Source organism: Convolutriloba macropyga, chromosome 11 (genome assembly GCF_964194025.1).
Source record: "Convolutriloba macropyga chromosome 11, txConMacr16.3, whole genome shotgun sequence".
NCBI classification, from domain to species: Eukaryota; Metazoa; Xenacoelomorpha; order Acoela; family Convolutidae; genus Convolutriloba; species Convolutriloba macropyga.
The window spans coordinates 21,230,817-21,255,223 of NC_134478.1; the positions used below are offsets into that span (position 1 = coordinate 21,230,817).

At 34.0% G+C, this 24,407-nt stretch overlaps 1 protein-coding gene across 1 annotated transcript; it reads left to right on the forward strand.

Moving 5' to 3' along the window:
- The first annotated feature begins 765 nt into the window (after positions 1-765).
- On the forward strand, positions 766-23,388 carry LOC142349921 (leucine-rich repeat-containing protein 34-like). Its single transcript, XM_075401776.1, has 8 exons — positions 766-1,207; positions 6,844-7,042; positions 7,401-7,484; positions 17,798-17,926; positions 18,389-18,639; positions 21,162-21,314; positions 22,015-22,144; positions 23,057-23,388. The coding sequence occupies exons 1-8, from the start codon at positions 1,098-1,100 to the stop codon at positions 23,273-23,275; spliced, it is 1,275 nt and encodes a 424-aa protein (XP_075257891.1). The 5' UTR covers positions 766-1,097; the 3' UTR covers positions 23,276-23,388.
- The last annotated feature ends 1,019 nt before the right edge of the window (positions 23,389-24,407 follow it).

Sequence of the window (24,407 nt, forward strand, 5' to 3'; positions counted from 1 at the left end):
AGCAAACTTTGAACAAAACAGTTCTGGAATAAAGTTAATCACGCCAAATGTTTTGCTCAGTCGGAAATTACGTCCAATCGAGATTGGACTTTTTATTTATTCGCTTCAAATAAATGACTAAATGTTTTCACCAAAAAAGCTTTAGGCAAAATAAGAATTTTGGAAGTAAAAATGATACCAAACAACCGAGTGCAACACTCTATAGACAAATATGTAGCAAAAAGTTTTTTTCCAATATCTTTGTAGATTTGAGAAAAATGGAAGATCTTGAAGAACAGTAAAGAGTTTTCTGCCTCAGTCACCCAATATTCACTGGTTTGGAAAACTTGCCGAATATTGTTTGATGTTAAATCAAATTCTCGGAGAATTTTTAGAAAATGTTGTCTTCATAAAGACAAGAAATGATAGACAAAAAAGCAGAGGGCAAAAAAATTCTTTTGAATTCAAAAAACTTCAATCCCGAATCCCGTATATTTCGAGGAAAAGTAGCTTTCAATACCATCAATCATTTAATTGATATAAATTACTTGATGGATCAGTTTCCGCTTTACTTGGCTCACATTCACTTTTAATTTTATCCCAGAACAAACAAAATAAACGATGATGTGCCAATATATTTAAGTTTTAACGTAAAATTCTAAATCACATCAATGATATTGAAACAGAATTGAGTACACATACATTTGAACACATACATACAGTAAGAAGGAGAGTTTTTAATAGTATCAAAAGCACGTGCGTTCTTAATCAAAGTGCGTTATATAGCAAATGTACATTGTGCAAAGCGCATTTGACGTATTACGTATGCGTACCATAATATAAGTATACAACGCTGCTTGCCATAATTTTCTATTTTTTTGTTTGACTCTATTTACTTCAGGAAAAAATTTAACTAGCAAACTTTGAAGCGAACCTGTTTTGTTGTGTTTGTCTATAATTATTGTAGCATTCACGTATATTCTCGCCAAGCACGTTTATCTTAATTTCGCACATTTTCTGTCTAAAAAATTTGCTCTGCTTAAAAATTCATAACTGCCCGAGTTATCTTTCAGAAGTAATTCTGAGTTGGTTAATTACAACATTTATGATTTATAACTATGTCTGATCCTACAGAAGTTAAGCAGAAGTACGAATCGCTGTGTCATGACAACTCATGTCAGCCACACAGTTACATAGTGCACCAAATGGACATCGGAATTTGTGAAACGTAAGGAAAAAATGCCTGAATTTCTTTTTCCATTTCACAATAACTTTACAGCAAACAAAATTTTGGTCAGTTTTTGTCAGCAACAAAGTCTGTCTCAACTCTTTGTTCCTTTGAAAATGAATCAGTTTCTCCTCTTAGATAACTAAACGTTAGTTTTTGAACAGAAATTGTTTCTAAGAAAACGCGTCAACCAAAGGTTCTAGGATTGCAACTTTTCATAGAAGACATAATACAAGTTGTATATTTACAAAACAGACAAATTTTGCTTATCGAGCTACAATTTCCTCGAGGTGTTTCCAATGCAATTGCAACTTTTTCCGACACTTTTTGACGTCACAGTGTTCGTAGTTGTGAAGTGAACACTTGATTTAAATCGTGAAAAGGTAGGACAAAATTTAATATCGGCAGCTGAATCCATATTGAGAAAAGTCTGCAAAGGTTTCGTCATGGGCTTTTTCTTAAAAATCGAACGCTTCATAAACACGAACGAAACAAAGGCCGAATAATGAACCTGAGACTTTTTCATAACTTGAACTAGTCAAAGTTTGGATAATTTCTCATTTTGTGCTGGACGGGTCTTTTCATAATGCTTTCCAACAAGCACATAACCCATCGAAATTTTGAACACGTCAAGGTCTGGATCATCGGTGATTTGGTCTACGTGAGTCTTTTTGTTCCGACCCCATTTTTAGTGGGAGGCCCGGACCTTAGTGCCATAGTAAATCAGTGCTGAAACATTGGATTCCAATTGTATATCGTCGGCCCAGTACTGTATCAGTGTATGTTAAGAGTATCTTGCCACGCATGATGTGCAGGATAAGTCCCATAGATATTTTTTTCTGAAAAGAGACTGTGCATTCTTGGTTTTGATTCCCATGATGTTCATAGCAAAATCATAATAAAATTTGAAAATTTCGAAAAAAATTTTGAAATTTGGGCGATGCACTTTTTGAGCATGATGATGCCTTATAATCTTAAAACGTTGCAAGCAACGTATTAAGATTAGCAAAAAACCCGCCAAAACCAGAAAATACACGCCGGGAACCTGGAAACTGCCAAATTGTGACCGAAAATGCAGATTTTTATGGTTTTTATTTCAGATTGTAATGGTTTTTTGTTTAAATGTCTTAGTTTTAGCTCCGACGGAAACAGATACAGTTATGGGCCGACCATATACAGATGGAATACAATGTTTCAGCACTGATTTACTATGGCACTAAGTTCCGGTTTATATATAAACTTTTCTGCTTAAGATTTTCGGACGTATATGGGTTTTGAGATTAAAAAGCAATCTTCTGCATACCGCGGAATGTCACCAGTTTTTGATAATTGTTCCATGAATCCATTTAAATTCAAATTGAAAAAAAGTGGTGCTAAAACCTTTAACTGAAAAACGCCTTGTTGTTCCGACCCACTTTAGTGGGGGAGGAACTATATACCCAACTGGTTTTTTTTGTTCAGTCAATTTTGGCCGAACGATACATTTATCGCAGAGAGTTGTGAGTGGTATCATTAGAAGGCCCGTCCAGCGTAGAAATTGGAATTAAAAAGATTTTTCTGATTTTCGTTTTGTTTTAGGGAGTTATCGAATCTTAAACTTTGATAACTTTGTTTAAATTTTCGTTAATTTTGCTAAAATATCTTACAATTGTTAACGGTAGTGTTATTGATCTTATCTTAAAAAATAGAGGGGGTTGTTGAATTGTTCGATCTGAGCTTTTTGGCTGAAATTTAAAATTTTTCAAAAATCAGACTTTTTTTTGTCAAAAATCGGACCAAAAATGCATTTTTGGCCCGCTTTCACTGATTTTGCTGAAAGTAGACACCTTAAAACTTCAGTTATATTCATCGCAAGTTTAAAGAGAGAGCTAATTGCACTCCCGCTGTTTTTAAAAGTCTTCAGAAATTATAATAATTTTGCCAGACTTTTGCAAGTTTGATCACGATAATTAAACGAAATGCATTATTTATTTTTGATATGCTGAAAATTTTTGTTTGAAAATTGATCTATTTCGCGTTTGAATAATTGAATGTCATTTTAGTCGCGCAGCAAAATCAGGGCTGATATTGATCTCACCGTGGATTCATACGGTAAAAGATTTTAGATTTTAATGAGGCTCGGCCTCTTTAAATTAAAAATTATCCGCATATAGTTTCTTATGCAATTTGCTGAAAAGAATTTCAAATGAGGGCTGTTTTATCGACAGATTTTATTTACAAAAATGAATACAAACGACCATATTGTGCGGTCTCAGAGTAAAGCTCGTGTTTTTTATGGCTCTGGCCAATTGCTTTCGTAAATTTTGGTGGACTTCTTATGTTCTGCATTCACTTTCTTATACTTTTTGTAGTCCAATGACTTAGTCGCCCCAATCAGTGATCGGAATGGTTTATTAGAAGGTATAATTGACGCAGTCAATGCTTTCAGTTGTTACCTATTGTCTCTTATAAATTTGAGATCATTTGTTTTAAGAAAATGTAGGCAAACTTCTGAACTTTGCCACCATTTTCACTTATTTCTCTCAGCTTCGGCGTAGTCCCAATAAAAACAAGCAAAAAGCAATTTCCTGTTAATTAAAAAAATAATGTCTGTAACGATTTTATATTTAACCAATGGATTCTTGGTTTATGACGCTACTACGAGTTTCAATCCAATCTTCAGATCCAATTGAAGATAAGAATAGTTGAGAAAATGAACGAGGTTTAAAAAAGGCTTATCCGAATAAAATAATTGTTTTTTTTTTCAATAGTTTGCGCTTTTGGGCTGAGACACTGTTCTCTGGCAAAATTTAGTGATTTTTTTTGTAAATTTGTCTTTTTATTTTGGTTGTTATACGACATATATCTGATAATGATAGCTCTCAATTACTTCCCAAGACAAATAACAACCTATTTTAACCTTTCACTATATAGCTATTTCTTTTCGTAACTTTCAACCTAACTTTTAAAAAAAAAGACTTTCACAACTGTTTCCTTTCTGCTTTGATTTTTGTCACCATGTAACTCAATCTCACTAATGAGAAATCTCAATTACTTTTGCTGACCCAGACATTAATTTTTGGTCGGTTATATGCTTTGAATGATTGCTTGGGCCATTTAGTTTCATAAGAAATATTCGAGATTTCTCTACTGTTCACTTTTCGGGTTTTTGGGTGTCATTCCTATGCAGTTCTTTTATAGGGAAAACCCCATTGGTTATCAGATGAGAACCAAATGATGTTTGATAGCTCTTGCAGAGAACATGTTATATATGTAGTACTTTGGAGACTGCGGTTTAAAATTGTTTGTGGAGTTTTGTCTTCTGCCTGTTTTTGTTATTTTGTTGTCTCGTGACTAAGTCTCATTAATGACAGGCCCAATTGGCTTTCTGATGTGTTGCATCGTAATTGACCTCTTTTTGTTGAAATCTTATGTCTGTTATGACATTTGAAAAAAATTGTTTTTCAAATATTTAAAAAATATTTGCATTGTTGAGCTTGGCCTTTTTTTTTAAATTGTTGTTTTTGGTCGATTTGTAGCTTAGCTTCTGTAAAGACAGTTCACAACCCCTTTTTAGCAAGCTATAGTTAAAATAATAATGGTTTTTGTTCGAACCAATTGTTTTTTGGCCTTGTTACTACTGTTACTACAAAATTTTGTAACATAATTGAGAACTTTATCTATTTGTACATTTTAAAGGACTTTTGTTTTCAGTTAAAATTTTTACGCTAATGGTAGGTCCCATTGGCTTTGGAATTTTGAGAAATGGAACATTTTCATTGCTCTTAGCAACAAGTTTATGGCTTCAACCGTTTTAAGGGTTTCACTGCCATTTCGTGCAAAGCTTAATTTTGCCGGTATTTGTCCTTCTTTTTGTAGTTGTATGACGTACACTGGATAACAACAGCTCTCAATTGCTTCGTAAGCCGATATAAATGAAATTTTCAGATATTTCACTTATTATCAAATGATAATAATCACTTTTGAAATCAATAATCATTTTCAAATATAGTAGCGTATTTCTGAAATTTGCACATTTTTGCTCTGTTTGTCGACCTTTTACCCAGTCGCATTGAGAGCAGGTCCCATATCTTTTCTTTTGAAGTAAAGGTTATTTTGTTTTGTTTAAGTTTCATCTGATGCAAGGTTGATTTTGTTATACTTTTTTGAAAATATAGACAGTAATTAGTTTTGGTCGTAATTAGGAGTTTTGATCGTAATTAATGTTTGTTTTTTAATTTTTATTATAGTCTTTTCCAGTAGTCCTATTAACAACAAGATTTATCGGCCCTCTAGCGTGGCCTTATTGTATTCCATTATGGTTTATTGAGTGATATGTATGTTTTTGAAACTCTTCTATCGGTTCATCATTTGGTTGCCAATTAAGTCAAGAATGTGGATGAGCGGGGTCGGAACATTATGTGCGTACGCACATTACCGAGCCTCCTTGTTATTTAAAAAATTGGCATGGTATTTTTTCATTTTGAACGGAGACCTCAACTTGGGAAGACCATTTTTTGTAATGGGTAGCCCAATAGGCTTACTGTTTCAAAGTAAGCGATGATGGTTCGGTTCGATTCTAGTTCTGCTCCATATTCGCTGTAGTTGCACCTGGTTAGACCACACCTAACCACAAATACCATCTACCACCAACAAAGTTCCAGCCTTGAAAAAACCTTTGATTCATCTCAATTCAGACTATGGCCATAGTTTGCTAGGCCCTGGCCCATATCATCTCTTCAACGTTTTTGTTCATTCAAAGTTGTCATTGATGAAACCAGAACAATTGTCTTGACGCAATATGGGCACACACGTTTTGTTTTTTTTGTATTCCTTTAGTTGTAAATTTTCGCCACAATTGCGTAGGTGTAGAATTTTTGATATTTCAAATAATAGAATGGTAAAAAATAAATGCGGTAGGATTTTACATAATATTGCTTTACAGTATCGCACAACCTTGTTTCAGACTTTCAATGATTTGAAGCCAACCCTGATAGAGCAATTGTGCGATTATGTTCCAGATTTTCATGCGCTCTAAATGTTTTTTTAATCTAGTGTCAGACACTGGAGGAAACATGCTCTCACATAACAGACCACAATCAAAAATTTTGTACCTTTAACTTTTGTGTGAGTAATTTTTAGCTCAAACTTCCATTTTTAGCTCGATCAAGGTCTGGAATCCCAAGCCGAGCTGGGAATATGGGACAAAATTATTATGACGACAATGTAAACTTGGACAGTGCGCCACTTGTAAATCAGCGTTGAACAATTAAAAAGTTCGAATTTTACGAGCAACTTTTTTCCAAACCTTTATCTTAAAATAGAGTGCTCCAGATGTCTCTTTGCTTCCACGTGACCTGGAAGCAAAAATTACGAGGTTAGTAATTCCTACCACAATTGAGCTGAAACAAGATGCAGTGACTGCTTCAGTAACAGCAGTGAGGAAAAAAGTTTTTTCAGTGACAACCTCTTCCCTTCACAAAATCATTTCCCCCTTATTGAAGCAATTGGTGAGTTGTACGTCATGTAACCACGAAGTTGGGGGGGGGGGGGGGTTACAACCCCAATAATTATCACACCTTATTCAGATATATCATTTGTTACCTCAAATTTGAATTAGAAAAACTGTATCAACTGGGTATATAAATTGGTTTTAGCCCGTCTGGAGGCTACCTTCTCAACCTAGCTGGCAACAACCACCTCCTACGTGGGGGACCCAATGCCCCGAGGATAGAGGATGGTGACATGTCTTTTCTCTGTGCCACTCTGAAGGAGAGTCCCTGCATACATGAAGTGGATCTGAGATACAACAACTTGACAGACCAATCGGCACCTCTCATTGCAGACTTGTTAAAGGTAAGAAGAGCAAGGAAGTTTTAGGAAAGTAAATATGGACCAAGTCAGGAGCTGTTGACATTCATTATTATTTTTTAAAAATATAACTTGGTTAGCAAAAAATATGTGTGGTCACATGTATAGACATATGCTATGACCTTCACTAACCAACGAATGGAAATATGCCCAGTAGTTTTTGTGAACAGATTGTTTTGCAGTTACGTAAACTGTAATGGCGATGTATACGAGTTTCAATATGTAAAGGTAATTAAGAGTGGATGGGTGAATACGAAAACCAAATGCTCGGATGATAGGAACTGCCGCGTGTTTGAAAGAATGTGTAGACCTGACAGAATCAAAGATGTCATCCATTTTTTAGGATAGTGGTTCTCTTCAAGCCCTGAATCTGATGTCTAATTACTTCACAAAAGACGCTGCCAAACAAATTGCAGAAAGCTTGCACGTAAGTTCCGTGTGTTCAAATTTTTAAACCCACCCCTTTAAGCATTCAAGCACGCAAGCAGTATGTATTTAAGCAAGCAAGCGAACATAAATAAACCCTGAAAACGATACCCAACAGCTCCGACTGTCCCCTAACTTAATAACCAATCTTGAATGGTGTCTTGACGCAATATGGGCACACACCATATTGAAATCTTAGATACTATATCTAAGACCATAAAAAATACCAGTGTTTGGAAAATCATGAGAACTGTGCTGTTCTACGAAAGCTGATTTTTTTTCAAAATCTTTGCAAACGTTTTTAAGATCATATATGGCTTCTTAGAAAACATAGCAAGATCATACAAGAAATTTTGCCTTGACTTGGATGGAACTATATGTGCTCTTAGATGTGGTATTGAAATAAGGGTCAACCTGGGGACCTCTAACAATAGTTTTACAGACTTAAGAGTGTCCCGTGATTTTATTTGAACTGATAAAAAACATGGCGGCTCGTTAATGTGCGTTCGCACATGATGTTCCGACCCGAGCTTATCTAAATTTTTGACTAAATTGTCAACCAAATGAAGAGATAACAAAAATAGATGTTTGAGTTTAAAGCAAACGTTGCATAAATTATCTACTAATTTAATTACATAATGCCATGCCTCATTACAGCGCCAACGTGATCTGACATTAAAGAGACTAAGAGAAAAAAATAAAAAACAAAATTAGCACCAACAAAAATTTCACGGCAAAAACGGAATATCTAAATTTAAAAGCACCTAGTAACAACGTCAAAGTGCAGTCAGGTAAAACCTTAACTACACAAGTTTACTTTTTTCTAACAATACAGCAGATGGAAAATTTTCTTAATGAGACAGGGTAACAAGTCGACAAAAAGAACGAACAGTGAGGGGAAACTTAAAAAATTAATCAACATTTTTAACACCAAGAAATTTCAAAAATCTTAAAAATCATTAGCTTTTAACTAAATAATCCTTAATAAATTACTAAAAACTCATTACAAAACCAAAAGGACCTGTCTTTGGTTAGACTAAGCCATAGAAGCGAACTAAAGAGAAACTCACAAAATTACAAACGATTTGCGAAAACACAAACAATTGTTACCATTAAAGTCAGTAGCTATCATCTGAAAATTATTTGTTTTCAATTCAATTGTTCGATTCTACTGATTCAGCCGAAGGATTTAAACTGAGAGTATAAATAAGTTTACTTACGCCGCATTTGAAAACCATTGGGATCTGTTACTTGGCGATTGTTCTGAAAGAAGAGGAAAAAAAACACAAAAACTGGCCACTCAATAAACATTCAGAAAAACGCATATTGTCCAATAAACGCATATAACAAAACAAACAATGTGACAAATAAAATCAATAGATAAGTTATCTCTTGAAACACAAGAAATTGGATGGGACGTCTCATTGATGAAAATAAGTTACGATTTGACGAAAAGAACAACAAAAACTGAAAAGTTTGAAAAAACTTCAATGTGATTATCATAAACTTTAAGACTATTCGCAATAAACTTCCTGCTTTGGGTAACATCATTCATTCTATGCTCAATTAGAAGCCTATGGGAAATTTCAGCAATTTAGGGCTACCTAAATAACAAAAACAGCAAATTCAAGAAAAAATGAGCGAGAGAAGTGTCGAAGGCATTGAAAAAATGAACTTTTCACTAAAAACTCTTCTATTTTCAATCAATTTTTAAGAGAAATGAAAATTCTCATATTTATCAATATAATTTCAAAAAATCACCAAACATAAACAAATACATTAGAACAACGAAATTTTCGAGAAAACACATATTATCAACGCAAGCCAGTAAATACGCTAATTTATGCCTCGACGGGACAATAAGTTTGTTTGACAATCATATTTCATTAATAAGACCAAGTTACAACAAGCTATTGACTCTGAAAACGACAGCAGAGACAGGCAAAAACCAAAAATTCAGTAGAAAATTGACAGAAGATTATGTCGAAGCAATTCAAATCATAAGCTCTTCTCTGAAAACAATATCTATGATCCGTTGAACTTTATCTCTAAAACAGCAGTAGGATGATGCGATCAGATTTCAAAAGGATCCAAAAATAAAAAAAAGTAGGCAAAAATTTAGAAAAAAAATTATGAAATCTCGTGGCATTGAAGTTTTAAAACTAATAGGTATTTTTTTTAAACTCTTAAAATTATTTTTAACTCCTAACAGCCATTAAAGACAAAATCTTTCAACGGAGCTCAATATCTACGCTCAAATATAACCCAATGGGAGGAAAAAGATGTTTGTTACGCATAGATATTTAACATGACATCACAATAATACTTATGACTGTGAAAACAATAACAAAAACAGGCAAAAACCAAAATTCGTTAAAAAAAAAGTGGGAGAAGAAAGTGTCGAAGCCAATTAAACCATTAGTTTTTCTCTGAAAACTTCATCTTTGATTCACTGAACGTCCTCGTGAAGACAATGGGATTAAAATATTATTTGGATACGGTGTATAATGTTTGGATAATGCCATAGGAGTTCAAAATTAACCAATAATAAAAAAAATCCAAAAAAAATTTTAAAAAATTTGAAATCTTGTGTCATTGAAGTCATATAACCAATAGTTAGAAAACAAAACCGCTAACCAGATTAAATTTGTTTGCAGTAGGAAGGAAGAGGGTGGTGTCAATCCTGGAGTGACTAACCATTCACAATAATAAATTTTATTCTTTAATGTTCAAAAAAAAATCGAGAAATTCTTTTTTAAGTCTTAAGAGCCCTTAGCTGTCCCCTCAAAGCACTAGATATGTTCACTTAATGCTCATTATGGAAAATATTGCACTGTTAGTCATTGAATCCATGCCATAGGACTCCAAAAAAATAGTAAAACCTGAAAAAGAAATTCAAAATTTCATTTAAAATTACGAAAACGCAGAATCGAAGCCAAAAAAACATGAGCCATTCCTTGCAAACGATGTTTTTTGTTCATTTGGCTTTATTTTACTGTAAAGGAGGTTTGTAATTAATAGAACCTCGATTTAAAAAGTGACTTGTCTCTAGGTGACTTAAAAAAAGCAAAAAAGAGAAAAGTTTTATAAAAAAAAAGAGCTCTCAAATAGAATTCGTTTTTTTTTATAGTGAACTTCCCAATGAGACCAGAACTAGTCTTTTTTATCGCCTTTAGTCTATTAGGAAAAAAAATTGGTCCATTTTTTGGCGTGAAATTTAATTTTGAAATTCTACTTTTATAGAAAATATTTTAATTTGGAGAAAAATCACAATAAAAGTGAACAAATATCGCGTGTTCACACAATACTTCAATCCTCGATAACTCCTCGAAAAAACGAAAATCAAAGAAATCTTTTTAATTTTGAATTTTACGCTGGACCAGCTTTTTAATGATACCACTCACATTTCTCTACGATGAATATATCGATCGACCAAAATTGACTGAACAAAAAAAACCCATTTGAGTATATAGTTCCTCCCCCCACAAGTGGGGTCGGAACAATGAATTTCATGAATCATAGTTAGCGATTCGATAAATTTTTAAACTCCTTTCACGACTAAATAAAACTAACCTCACAAATCCTGGGATTCCCACCTGCTAAAAACTTACACTGAAATCTTATGAGATCTTCGAATAGTCTCACAAGATCCTATACGACAACCGCTGAGAGTCAAGAGTTTTACAAATATTTGCGTGTTTTCTTGCGAAACTCTTGCATAATTTTAAAAATAAAAGAATTAAAAGAAAATGAATTTTTTGCACTGCTGTTGCAGCTGGCAGTAACAACCCACCTTTTACAACGCAGAAGAGTAGATTAAGCTTTCCGATCAACCAAATTCCCTCTCCGAAAAATATGGAAGAAAAATTGGCGTTATCCTATTCTTTCACGAATAGCTAATTTTTGGTTTCAATTATTCAAAGCTATGGGGTGCTCAGTCACAAAAACGACTTTATATTCCATGAAATACAAAAAATAAGTTAACATCGAAAAATTTTATGAAGCAATTTTTCTATAGTCGACCGGAAAATACACTAACTTCTATCAAAAATTTTTAAAGTTTACTATATTTATCTACGGTAGTGATCTTGTTTACGGGTCATTTTGATTCAAACGGAACACTATTTCAAGATATATCCCGATATCAAAGGCAGAAATGTATCAAATCTTCATTTTAAAAAGGACGAAAACAACAAGTTCACAAACTATTCACTCCATTTTTTTTCTGAAGCTTGAAACAATTGCCAAATCAGTAAAAAGTCAACAATCGTGAGAAAATCTTACAATTGAGACACGTTTTACATTAAGGACTCAATTGTTTGACTTTGTCATATCTGGCAGGTTTCCAGATATCAAGGTTTCGATTTTCAAATAAAATCGAGCATGACCAAGAGCTTTAGCGAAGAGAAGTAATGTTGTAAAGAATTTATCTTTTGTCAGAGGCTAGTCAAATTTCTTGTTTTGGATATCAGTTTCGTATCACACAAGGGTGCTAACTTTTTTCTTGTTCAGTACAGGTGTGTGTGTGCGTGCGTGCGTGTGTGTGTGTGTGTGTGTGTGTGTGTGTGTGTGTGTGGGTGTGTGTGTGTGTGTGTGTGTGTGTGTGTGTGTGTGTGTGTGGGTGTGTGTGTGTGTGTATGTGTGTGTGTGTGTATGTGTGTGTGTGTGTGTGTGTGTGGTTATGTATGTATGTATATATGTATTGACAACTTATGAGTTCTGAAAAGATTAAATAGGGCACAGAAGAGTTTGTCGGAATAAAGATTATAGGAAAAAAATATTGTTATCATTTAGGTTGTGGCAAGTTCTGAGCAACACGTTAATAGCTAGCAATGGCGCGACTTAACAAAACCACCCAGATGGACAAATGTCAATAAAAAAACAAAGATAAATAGCAAATTGATCCTATTATGTTTCATTTGAATCTTTTGCTTCAATCTATTGCATTAAAAAGCTATTTTTGCGCTAACTAAGTTGTTTGAAGAAATCAGTTTCCCACAGTCAAACAAAGCAGTCATTGTCTATCTGCTTTCATAACAAAGAAAGACTAACAAAAGCTGATCAATTTTTCTGGACCAAGAAATTGGCTTCTATTTATAAGAAAGTTCAAAAATTTTAATTCTACGACTTTGGACGCCAAAATCTGATTCAAAGAAGAGAAATTTTCTAATAAATCAGATAATGAGATTTTGGAAGAATTTTTAAAACAATTTTTCAAAAAAAATAATTAATTTTCCGACCCCTCTCTGAGGGGTGAGGAACTATATACTCAATTGAGTTTTTTTGTTCAGACAATTTTGGCCGACCGGTATAAACAGCGTAGAGATTTGTTATTAATATCATTCAAAAGCCCATCCCGCGTAGAATATGGAATTCAAAAGATTTTTTGAATTTCGTTTTATAGAGCAATTTATCAAGGTTTATAAATTTTGTGCATATTGAGATTATTTTTACTCATGTTTTCCGGAATATTGATCGAAAATTTAGTTAATGTTGTTAGAATATGTCTTGTTAGAGGTTAGTCAATTTTCCTGTTTTGGATATCAGTTTCGGATCACACAAGGGTGCTAACTTTTTTGTTGTTCAGTATAGATTTTTCATGATCGACGTAGCATAGTATTCTATTTTGACAATAACTATGTTAAGTTAATAAATTGTAAAATCTAAAGTGAAATTCCTATCTTATGAAACCCAACAATGAAGGCGTTATTGACATGCCAGACCTTGTAAAATGAGCCGGGTACATATAATAAACTTCTGTCTGATATACATGTCGTAAAACATATATGTAAAAACATATGTACATATATATATACACACACACACACACACACATATATATATATATATATATATATATATATATATATATATATAACACATACATAAACACATATATATGTATATATATATATATGTGTGTGTGCGTGTGTGTGCGTGTGTGTGTGTGTGTGTGTGTGTGTGTGTGTGTGGTTATGTATGTATGTAGAAACTATCAGAAACGCAGCATTTGTTTTTGATTCCTTTACTAACAAATTTTCTATATCTATTACAGGTAAAAGAATTAAATGTTTTTAGTGGACAAACAGCAAAAGCAAGGCTAGTTTTGATCCAATCTCGGACTAGTACAATCCAAAAAAAAGGATTGTAATCAGTCTTTCTTTTTTAAAAAAAATCGATGTTTTTTTTTGTTAGCTAAAGACCAGAACAGTTCAAATCAAAGTTCACTAGTGCTGGGTCCAATTGACTTCCTAAGCAGTTCCAAATTAATGCATCTAGTTTTTGACTCGAAAGCTTGTGGTCGTTTTGACTTTTAAAATTATTTGTTTTCTAAGTAAACCAGGGCATTTTTGGACTTTTCAGTAATTTTCTCTTAATTTGGTCAGCCTGTAGCTTAGTGTCAGCAGAGAAAGAATTCTTCCTCTTTCAACTGTATTCAAATGTAATCTTTGTGCGGTATTACGCGTTAATTTACGATTTTCTGGCCTTGATTATATGAGATTTCACACAATTTTTTGAATTTTAGGCATTTGCCCATTTTTCACGCCATTTTCTCGCTTTTTCACAGTGTGACTTTATTGACAGTTCACATAACACATTACTGACTTTCAACATGAAGCCAAATTGAACAAGTTAGAATCTCTAAAGGTACAGATTAAGGTTTTAACGGTTTCGACACCAATTTCTCGAGAAAAAAATTGAGTTTTTTTAAACTTTGGTCCTTATCTGTGGTTTTCACTTTGTCTTTTTGTTGATTTAAATCTTCTGCAGCATCAAAGATCTCACTGAATTTTTACTGAGGATAAGTTGAGCCTATATTCTGATTTGAGTATATTGCTGATAGCTTTCTATAATTGTTTTTGAAAAACTCAAAATTATATTTAATTTTAACCCTTTTTCGCTTTTTGTCAACTATTTGCCTGGCCTCATTAATGAGAATTCACAAACCACATTATTGGAATTTGTGTGTGTGTGTGTGTGTGTGGGTGTGTGTGTGTGTGTGTTGGTGTGTGTGGGTGTGTGTGTGTGTGTGTGTGTGTGTGTGTGGGTGTGTGTGTGTGTGTGTGTGTGTGTGTGGTTATGTATGTATGTATATATGTATTGACAACTTATGAGTTCTGACAAGATTAAATAGGGCACAGAAGAGTTTGTCGGAATAAAGATTATAGGAAAAAAATATTGTTATCATTTAGGTTGTGGCAAGTTCTGAGCAACACGTTAATAGCTAGCAATGGCACGACTTAACAAAACCACCAAGATGGACAAATGTCAATAAAAAAAACAAAGATAAATAGCAAATTGATTCTATTATGTTTCATTTGAATCTTTTGCTTCAATCTATTGCATTAAAAAGCTATTTTTGCGCTAACTAAGTTGTTTGAAGAAATCAGTTTCCCACAGTTAAACAAAGCAGTCATTGTCTATCTGCTTTCATAACAAAGAAAGACTAACAAAAGCTGATCAATTTTTCTGGACCAAGAAGTTGGCTTCTCTTTATAAGAAAATTCCAAAATTTTAACTCTACGACTTTGGATGCCAAAATCTGATTCAAAGAAGAGAAATTTTCCAATAAATCAGATAATGAGATTTTGGAAGAATTTTTAAAACAATTTTTCAAAAAAATTAATTAATTTTCCGACCCCTCTCTGAGGGTTTAGGAACTATATACTCAATTGAGTTTTTTTGTTCAGAACATTTTGGCCAATCGGTATAAACATCGTAGAGAGTTGTTTTTAGTCTCATTCAAAAGCCCATCCAGCGTAGAATATGGAATTAAAAAGATTTTTTTGAATTTCGTTTTATAGAGCAATTTATCAAGGTTTATAAATTTTGTGAATATTGAGATTATTTTTACTCATTTTTTCCGGAATATTGATCAAAAATTTAGTTAATTTTGTTAGAATATGTTAAATTGATAAAAATTAGTTTGTTGATTTTCAAAAACAAAAAAGTTTTGTTGACTATTTTAATTCGTTTTTTAAGCTAAAATTAGCTGAAATAAGCTTCTTGGTCCTGTTTGATTAAATTTGCCGGAAATGCACATCCAAAGACTACTAAAACAATCATTGTAAACTCCAAGAGGGATAGTCCTTCTTCAAATTCCCTTGAGCGTGCTCAGGAATTAGATTTTCTCCGTTTTTTGAAAACTTATCTCGATTACTATCAGAAACGCAGCATTTATTTTTGATTCCTTTACTAACAACTTTTCTATATCTATAACATTTAAAAGAATTAAATGTTTTTAGTCGACAAACAGCAATAGCAAGGCTAGTTTTGATCCAATCTCGGACTAGTAAAATCCAAAAAAAATTAGGATTGTAATCAGTCTGTCTTTTTTAAAAAAAAAATCGATGTTTTTTTTGTTAGTTAAAGACCAAAACAGTTCAAATCAAAGTTCACTAGTGCTGGGTGCAATTGGCTTCCTGAGCAGTTCCAAATTAATTCATCTAGTTTTTGACTCGAAAGCTTGTGGTCGTTTTGACTTTTAAAATTATTTGTTTTCTAAGTAAACCAGGGCTTTTTTGGACTTTCCACTAATTTTCTCTTAATTTGGTCAGCCTGTAGCTTAATGTCAGCAGAGAAAGAATTCTTCCTCTTTCTACTGTATTCAAATGTAATCTTTTTGCGGTATTACGCGTTAATTTACAATTTTCTTGCCTTGATACTATGAGATTTCACACAATTTTTTGGCTTTTAGGCATTTGCCCATTTTTCACGCCATTCTCTCGCTTTTTTTTACAGTGTGACTTTATTGACAGTTCACATAACACATTACTGACTTTCAACATGAACCCAAATTGAACAACTTGAAATCTTTAAAGGTACAGATTATAGTTTTAACGGTTTCGACATCAATTTCTCGAAAAAAAAAATTGAGTTTTTTTTAACTTTGGTCCTTAACTGTGGTTTTCACTTTGTCTTTTTGATGATTTAAATTTTCTGCAGCATCAAAGATCGCACTGAATTTTTACTGAGGATTAGTTGAGCCTATATTCTGATTTGAGTAGATTGCTGATAGCTTTCGAGATCTGTTTAAAGAACAATTGTTTAAAAAAACACTTTCCAACATCAATTTTTTGTTTTTTTTGTGCGTCTTTGTTACCTAGTCTCGTTAATTAAATGTCGCATATAACATTATTGGCGACCACAGAAGACACGAGTTCACAAAAAGTAAAGTTTTTTAAGAATTGGCTATGAGAGTACTGGCTTCGAAGCGGATTTTCCGTTAAAAAAGTAAATTAATTTGTGATTTTTGTCTGTTTGACTTTTCTTTCGTCAACGTAAGATATATTCTGAATAATAACGGATCTCAAGGGGCTATTTCAGACAAATAAACGGACCTACTTAATTGTTTTATTTTGTAGCTAATGGCTTTCCGGACTTTGAAAATAATTGTTTTCGAAAAACTCAAAATTATTTCTTAATTTTAACCCTTTTTCGCTTTTTGTCAACTATTTGCCCGGCCTCATTAATGAAAGTTCACAAACCACATTATTGGAATTTGACGAAAGCGCAACTGAACTTATTTTGAGGGGCAAAAAACGGCTTTACGGCTTCGACAGAGTCTTCTCACAATTTTTATTTGAAATTTTGTTTGTTGTCTCTGATTGTTGTCTTTTTTGTAACCGCAAGACAAATTGAATAACGACAGGTCCTAATGCCCTCATATATAGAAATCAGTGATAATTTCAGTTGATGTTTCTTTTTTTTGTCTAATTGTAACGGAGCCGTGTTATGGACTGGTCTATTCTAGTAAAATACAATATATTTTGCCCAGTTTCAGTTTTATCTGACGCTTTCGTGACATTGTTATTAATTTTTTTCAACACGGACAAATTAAATTTTAGGATGTAATTAATGTTTGTTGTTGTTTTTGATTTTATTGTTCGTCATGCCTCGCTTTCTTAATAATGGCAGACCTCATCAAGTTTATGCCGCATTTCTTATTCCACTGAAGTATTTGCGTTGGAGGCGATTTTTTTTGTTCATGCACAAATTTTTTTAATAAATACTTTGGCGAAATTTTGGGGTTTTCTATATGTTCTCATGTGGATGAGCGGGGTTGGAACTTTATGTGCGAACGCACATTGCCGAGCCTCCTTGTCATATTGGAGTTGAAAGTGATTTTTCAGAGTAAAAGTTCTGTTGTGGATTTTATTGTAATAAGTAAAAAGATCTTACATTCAGATCGCTCTGGAACTTGACCTGGGAACATGACAAATCCTGGAATTTATTATTTTATCAACTTTTGTCTCCTTTTTGCTTTCCCAACGTTTTGTTGATGTTGAATTTAGTAAATTTAGTAAATTTCAGGACAACACGACACTGAAGCTACTCAAGATGAATGGGAATAAAATTGGTAATGAAGGTGGGATGTCATTTGCAGGAATGCTCCAAATCAACGCAGGACTCGAGATACTCGACCTCAACGACTGCGACCTCGTAAGTTCAAAAATAAAAGACTAGTCAAGCTTGATCTTTGCCTATTTCCTTGACAACATATTTTCTGATTTGTAACATACGAAATAATGTTTCCGTTTTAGTTGTGCCTCATAATTATGTGTTTTAAATTTGGATCGTTTTCACGATGACAATATCTCGGAAAAAACATGTATCTGCAACTGAATGATAGGAAAGCAGATAGTGGAGCTGCATTAGGCTTTTAGTCTGCAGCGCATTAACGGTAGCCTATTCTCAGCTGCCCTTTTCTTTTACTTTATATTATCTATTATTTTTTATGACTTAATATGATTTACAGCTTCATTTGGTCTATCATGCAGGCTATGTCTATGCTGATTAATAATAGCAAAAATTACCCTTAATTAGCAGCGGGAGATTCTTAAGACACGTTTGGAAGGCATTTGTTCCTACTCAGCCGTAGAAGCTGGTTGTTTTCCTGCAAAGGGCATGGAAAGTGTGCTGGCACTAGCGACAGTCCTGCGCCAGAACAAATTCATCTCCAGTCTGGATGTGGGAAGACCTCTTCTCTTCAGTGTACAAGATGAGACTACTGTTCACATGGGTCTGATGCTGCGTGTGAACACAGTGTTGAGAGAACTGCACCTGACCAAGTGTAATATGGGTGACTTCGGGGCGGAGAGACTGGCGGATGGATTGTACGATAACAGCACTCTCAAATATATTGACCTGTCCAGGTTTACAAGAAATAACTTTCGAATAATGTTTCAAAAAAACAAACGGTTGATTTCCTTTTCTTTAGCTAAAACACAAAGATATCAATGATGATAACTCCGGAAATCCGTCTCTTTTGTCATTCACGGTGGAGGGGTTTTTCTATTTTTGAAACAAAACCCAGGTTGAGGTCCAAGACGGAAGCAAGTATGTCCAGACCGGAGATGAACGCACGAAAGTCTGGACAGGCACTTTCCTTATGGGATGCTCAGGATCATAATTGTTTCTGTCTGGCACCTCTACCTGGGAAAATTTCTTTACTAGGAGTGCTATGAAAATCAATATCTCCAAGCTTTAACAATGCATATAATTTTTAGCCTTGAAAGAATTTTGACTACTCAACCACAAACCCAGTGTTATTGCAACAACTATTTTGCAGATTTGTTTGCAGAAATTATTATTTATATGCTTTAACGAGGTCATGTAAAGAACAAAAATGTGCAATCAGTCTGTCCCTTGATACTTCTCAACAAAATCCGATCAAGGTCTTTCAATATAAAACTACCGTCAACATTAAAAAAAGAACAGAAGCTTTACTAAAGCTTTGACTAAAGATAGCCAGTGGACAAGCCAGAGTAAGCCAATCGATAATGTTGAGATGACCTGGCATAGGCCTAGCAAAAATTTTTTGGTCGGCATTTTGGATTGAACAAACAACTTTTCAAGGATAGACAGTGGTCTCTTACAATGTCCAGTTGTGTTTGCATCAGAGATCAAAGATAGGTTTTTTTCATGTTGAGCCAAATAAACTGCGGTGGCAGTCTCTTTCAAGCAATATTAACTCCATCATCTGTTGGGAAGTTGCCTTTAATGTTCTATGCAAGGTAATTCCCGTCCATTTCAGTCTATAGAGTTTCCAGATTTTTCTTTTTCATTTTGGGTTGGACATTCTCAGTGAAGTTACGAGTGTTGCGAATACACAGTTAAAGAACAGATTTGCCGAGCAAATTTTCACAAAATCGTTTTCACAAAATGCTTACAACATCGTTGCAAGTGGCTCGTTAAGGTCGTTAAATTGTTTCATTTTGAGATTGACATCTATCAGAAGCAAAAGTGAAGCCATTTTCTTTTAATTCACTCTGCTGAAAAATTTCATTGTTCAGCTAAAACTGACAAAACTACAAATAACAAATCATATGAAGTTTTTAAAATGTTAATCTTAAAAAATATATGCAAAAATTTTGAACTGCATATAGTTTGCATTACGAGCGTCTACCAGTACCAAACCTCTGAGTAAACTTACTCAATTTTGTAACCAGGTTTCACCTTTCTCATCTTAATACAATGTAGATATGACACTTACGTACAAACTTTGCGAATGAAAACGCGGTGACCTATATGTCAGGACTGGAAGTGAAATCTACGTCGCATCGCAAAATACCTTTTGCGGAAGTGATTTTTGCCGACGTGAAGCAAAACAAACTTTTAAAAGGAGTCGATTTCTGATTTCGCCTTTATGTGAATTAGCTGGAAAGTTTTCTAGAGTTCACATAGCAGCACTAAACAATGCATCATTAATTCGGAATGGAATTTATTGACTTTTCTCCAATTAATGAAGGGGACTTTGTTATTTTCTTGAATTTTGTTGAATTTTGTTATTTCTTTTATGTTTCGAGAAACTGATCAATCAGCCCCTAAATTGAAAATGTTTGAAATAATTTTATGAATTCTGAGTTTAAAAGTCCCGTTGTAAGTGTAGAAAACACTTATACTATTGGTACTTAAATATGTGTACTAAATTGTGAAATCTAGTATTTCATGGTCTCTTTTCAAAAAAAATCTTTCAATAAAAGTTTGGTGGGCTCATCTTAATTGTCCTGATTCCCTTCACCTCAAAATGAATTAAAAAGTGAAATGCCTTTTCCGCCTAACATAACTACTAACAACATTTCTTTTGAAATATTTAATTTCCCTGTGGAAACTATTTACACGAAATTTAATTTCTCTCCATATGGGCGTCAAAGAACGTTTGTAAGTGCAGGCCACATTCTTTTTTACTGTTTTACTGTTTTTCGGTAACGGTAGACGCTCGTTAAGTGAAATTGAGTTTAAATTTTTTTAGCCCTACTATTACAAACTTTATTAAGTTATCAAGAGAAGAGGATAGTAATACATTCAATAATTCTCGGTTGTGATTACATAAGATTTCTGCGTCAACTGAGAAGAATAGCCGAAATTCTTGCCCAAAGATAAAAGCTACAATCACAAAAATATCTTTTCTGCTTTTATATTCCGTCAAAGAGACCCTAGAAAAAAATTCTCGACTTGAGAAGATTCGGTGATTTCACTATAGCTCGACGATCCTCTTGGCTCTTTCACCGGCCGAGCTAGATTCTAGCGTCTGATTTGAGATTGGCAAAAATTTTGCGGTGAATCAAAAATCCACGTGTCTGGCCATGGTTATTTTTTGACAGAAAACTGAGACCTAAACCTGCGATGCGGAGACTACATAAAACTAACTGTGTCACGATTCGTGTTATTATAGCAACCGAATAACTCGAGATGGCACGCGATTCCTAGGCAGGTTATTGGAGAAGAACCAGACTCTGGAGGTGTTGGATCTTGGTCAGAACAGACTGGAATGCGATGGAGCTATTCTTTTGGCCAAATCACTTCGCAAGAACTTTTCACTCAGATCGTTAGTCTTTACCTACCTTTACAAAAGATGCCCCATTTATTTGCATCAACCGTTTACTTGTAGGCTCTTTAATTGAGTCATATACAAAATCGAGAATTGATTGTGTATTAATGCTAACGACCGATGCCGAAGTCACAATTGACAGCTAGATATTTGCAGTCAAAAATGAGTAAAAATGAGGTTTTCGTGATCCATTTCATGACTCAAGACTTGAAAAAAAAACGGACGAAAGCACGAAAATCTTATGAAAAAAAATTCTCTGCTTAGATAGTCTGATCGTTTGGTTGTTTTGGCGTACGGAATGTTGAAGTATTTGTGAGTGCGAGTCGATCCAGGGTTTGCTGAAAGTATTCTTCCAGGCTCGTATAAATAAGTTTCGATCTGTTATTTTTTTTTCAAATTTTTGTGCGCCTTCTAGTTTGGAGACCAGTGACATGTGACCTAAAAACGTTGTCTATACATGCTCAGCCCTCCTAAACTTTTGTCACAGTATGAATTAATGAGCCTTTTGAAATACAAGTCTAATCTACGAAATAAAAGATTCCATTTTTTGAAATTTTTTATCGATTACTAATGTACGTCTTTGTCTTCCACACAACGTATTTGATGTTAAATTTATGAGCAATTCAGAACTTCCCGTGCATAAAATATGATTAAAGTCAAATCAGTGGCTCAGAAACATGGTCACGGATGTGTTTAGACTGTCCATAGTGCGGAACGAGATTAGAGGTCGAGGTCTGTGTGAAATAGCAGAGTGTCTAGAGGTCAACAGGACACTAGAGAAGCTGTACATCTGGGGCAACGACTTATCAGAACAGAAAGCTTGCAAGGTATAGTATGCTACACTAAATTAGGTAACGATTGGTTCAGAAAGTTCATGACTTTCAATCTAATTCCAAAAGAAATGAGTTAGAAACCTCTCCATCTTTCGTAGCAACATTAAATTTTTTGGTAAGTTATGTTGTATGCTACAACTCAGGTTGAAGCTCCAGACCCAATTGACCTCTGATCAGTCCTTTTTGTAATTATTGCTTTTCTGATCAGACCATTTTCGAAACACTGGCTGTCTGATCGGACCATTTTCCAGACATTGTTCTCCGATCAAACCAATATAGGGCCCTCTCCCGTCAGATTATTGTGCGGACTATGGCACTTGTGTGACCATGTATTTTAGGTTGCACAATGATCCCCGTGTGCGACAGGAGATGATCTGATCAGAATTCGCTTGGGTCTGCAACCTCAGCATGGAAATATATATATATATATATATATATATATATATATATATATATATATATATATAGCTATATATATATATATATATATATATATATATATATATATATATATATTCCTAAACATAGTTTTTCCTTATGATCAAATGGGAAAACCTGAAGTTTTGTTGAGATAGACAGAAGAATAACATTACCAGAAAAGCTGGTGAATCTTATTGTTCTGTCTATCTTAACAAAACTTCAATTTTTCAAAAAGCTGATTGCACGTTTATCTAAAGTTGTGTTTCAGCGAAAAAAAATTGAGGATTCTGTGACGGATTGATTTTATCGGAAACATTGACCGTGACACTGTAAAAGCCATGTAGCACATCTGAAATTTGTTTGCCCCATGTTTATTTCAACAGCTTTTCAATACAGCTCCATGGGATTCATAACAGATTCAATCAATGCTTTTAGTATAGATTAATATAAACGTATGAACCAATTTCAAACCATTTCTATTTACAGGCCTTAAAGTCACTGATTGACCGCCTTCGCCTAGACAAAGACAACATAGACATAATGTACTACGAAGCAGATGGCAAAGTCTTTTTAAGTGAGCAATCTCACGGAGTAAGGACATACTACAATTACTCCCCACTTCATGGACCAGAATCCAGAATCAACCAGCTGTCTCTCCTCAACAATGACTATTCCAGTCCAGTTTCTATCGCTGCTGCATTTTGATTATTATGAACGTGTTGATTACAAAAACTTAAATATTAATATCAGTTCACATATATGAATTTATGAATTTCAGTCACCAAACTTTGATGATTGGACTTTGACTGATGGAAAAATTGCGAGGTTTTTATAAGGACCTGCTTTCGACACAAAATTGAGAGCATAAATGAATCCTCGTGATTCTGGAAACTCCATCAAAAAATAACTGTTAGAAGGCTGAGAGAAGTTTGATGTAAACTTTGCAAAAAAATTGCTCGAAATAGCTTGACATAAAGCTCTAACTACTCAACGTATACTTGGCTAATGAAGCGTCGAAGAACATTGGAAAACAAGGGAATGGGTTATAAGAGATGCCTACGTTTGAGATCTCAAGACCAGTTGGTCCAGCGGTAAGCACACTATGCTTGCAAGTAAGAAATAATGGTTCGAATCGATTACTGGTACATTTTCACTGTAGACACTGCTACAATAACTAGCAAACTTCTTTAGAAAACTATGATATTCGACATCTGCAACTTACACCAACTATAATAATCGGCACTGAGTACATAAATCGTTAAGACCACTTACCGTACCCGTTTCTAACATTCAGTCGGCATCAGTGCTAGTTAAGATTTTTTGTGTGGCATCACTACCGATTCAGAAGTGTTCCGGGATGGTTTTTTAACGAATTCGAAACCTCCCTCAATCACAGAATGTCAGAGTCAAATACAACATAAACAAAAAAACCTCTGCAGCAGTACTGAAATACTCTAAAAGTTATGTAAGGGCAAGAAAGTGAAGTATTTAGTTGAGGTCTGTGATTTACGAGGGTCAATCTCATCTGCTCCAACAGCCGTCCAAATTGCAGAGGGACTATTTCATACGTCGGATGTCGATAACTCCGTTGAACTCCAAATAAGGTTTATTTTTTCTCAGCCAAGAAATTGAAAAACTGGCCTACAAACAATCTATGAAAAATGATACAATATTGGGAGGCGCACTGAAACACAGAGAGATTAAAAAACGAAGATGCATAGCATAAAGAAATACGAAACAATTCATTTTCCAATGTTTTTTCTTTTATCATAAACACAAAAAAATACTAAAATATGTTTATTGGATCACCTAAGCAACGGATGATTTTAATTAAGAA

Coding starts and splice junctions, on each gene's coding strand:
- LOC142349921 (XM_075401776.1), top strand. CDS start 1,098: ATGTCTGATCCTACAGAAGTTAAGCAGAAGTACGAATCGCTGTGTCAT. Junction 1,208..6,843: donor GACATCGGAATTTGTGAAAC/GTAAGGAAAAAA, acceptor AATTGGTTTTAG/CCCGTCTGGAGGCTACCTTC. Junction 22,145..23,056: donor CAGAACAGAAAGCTTGCAAG/GTATAGTATGCT, acceptor TTCTATTTACAG/GCCTTAAAGTCACTGATTGA.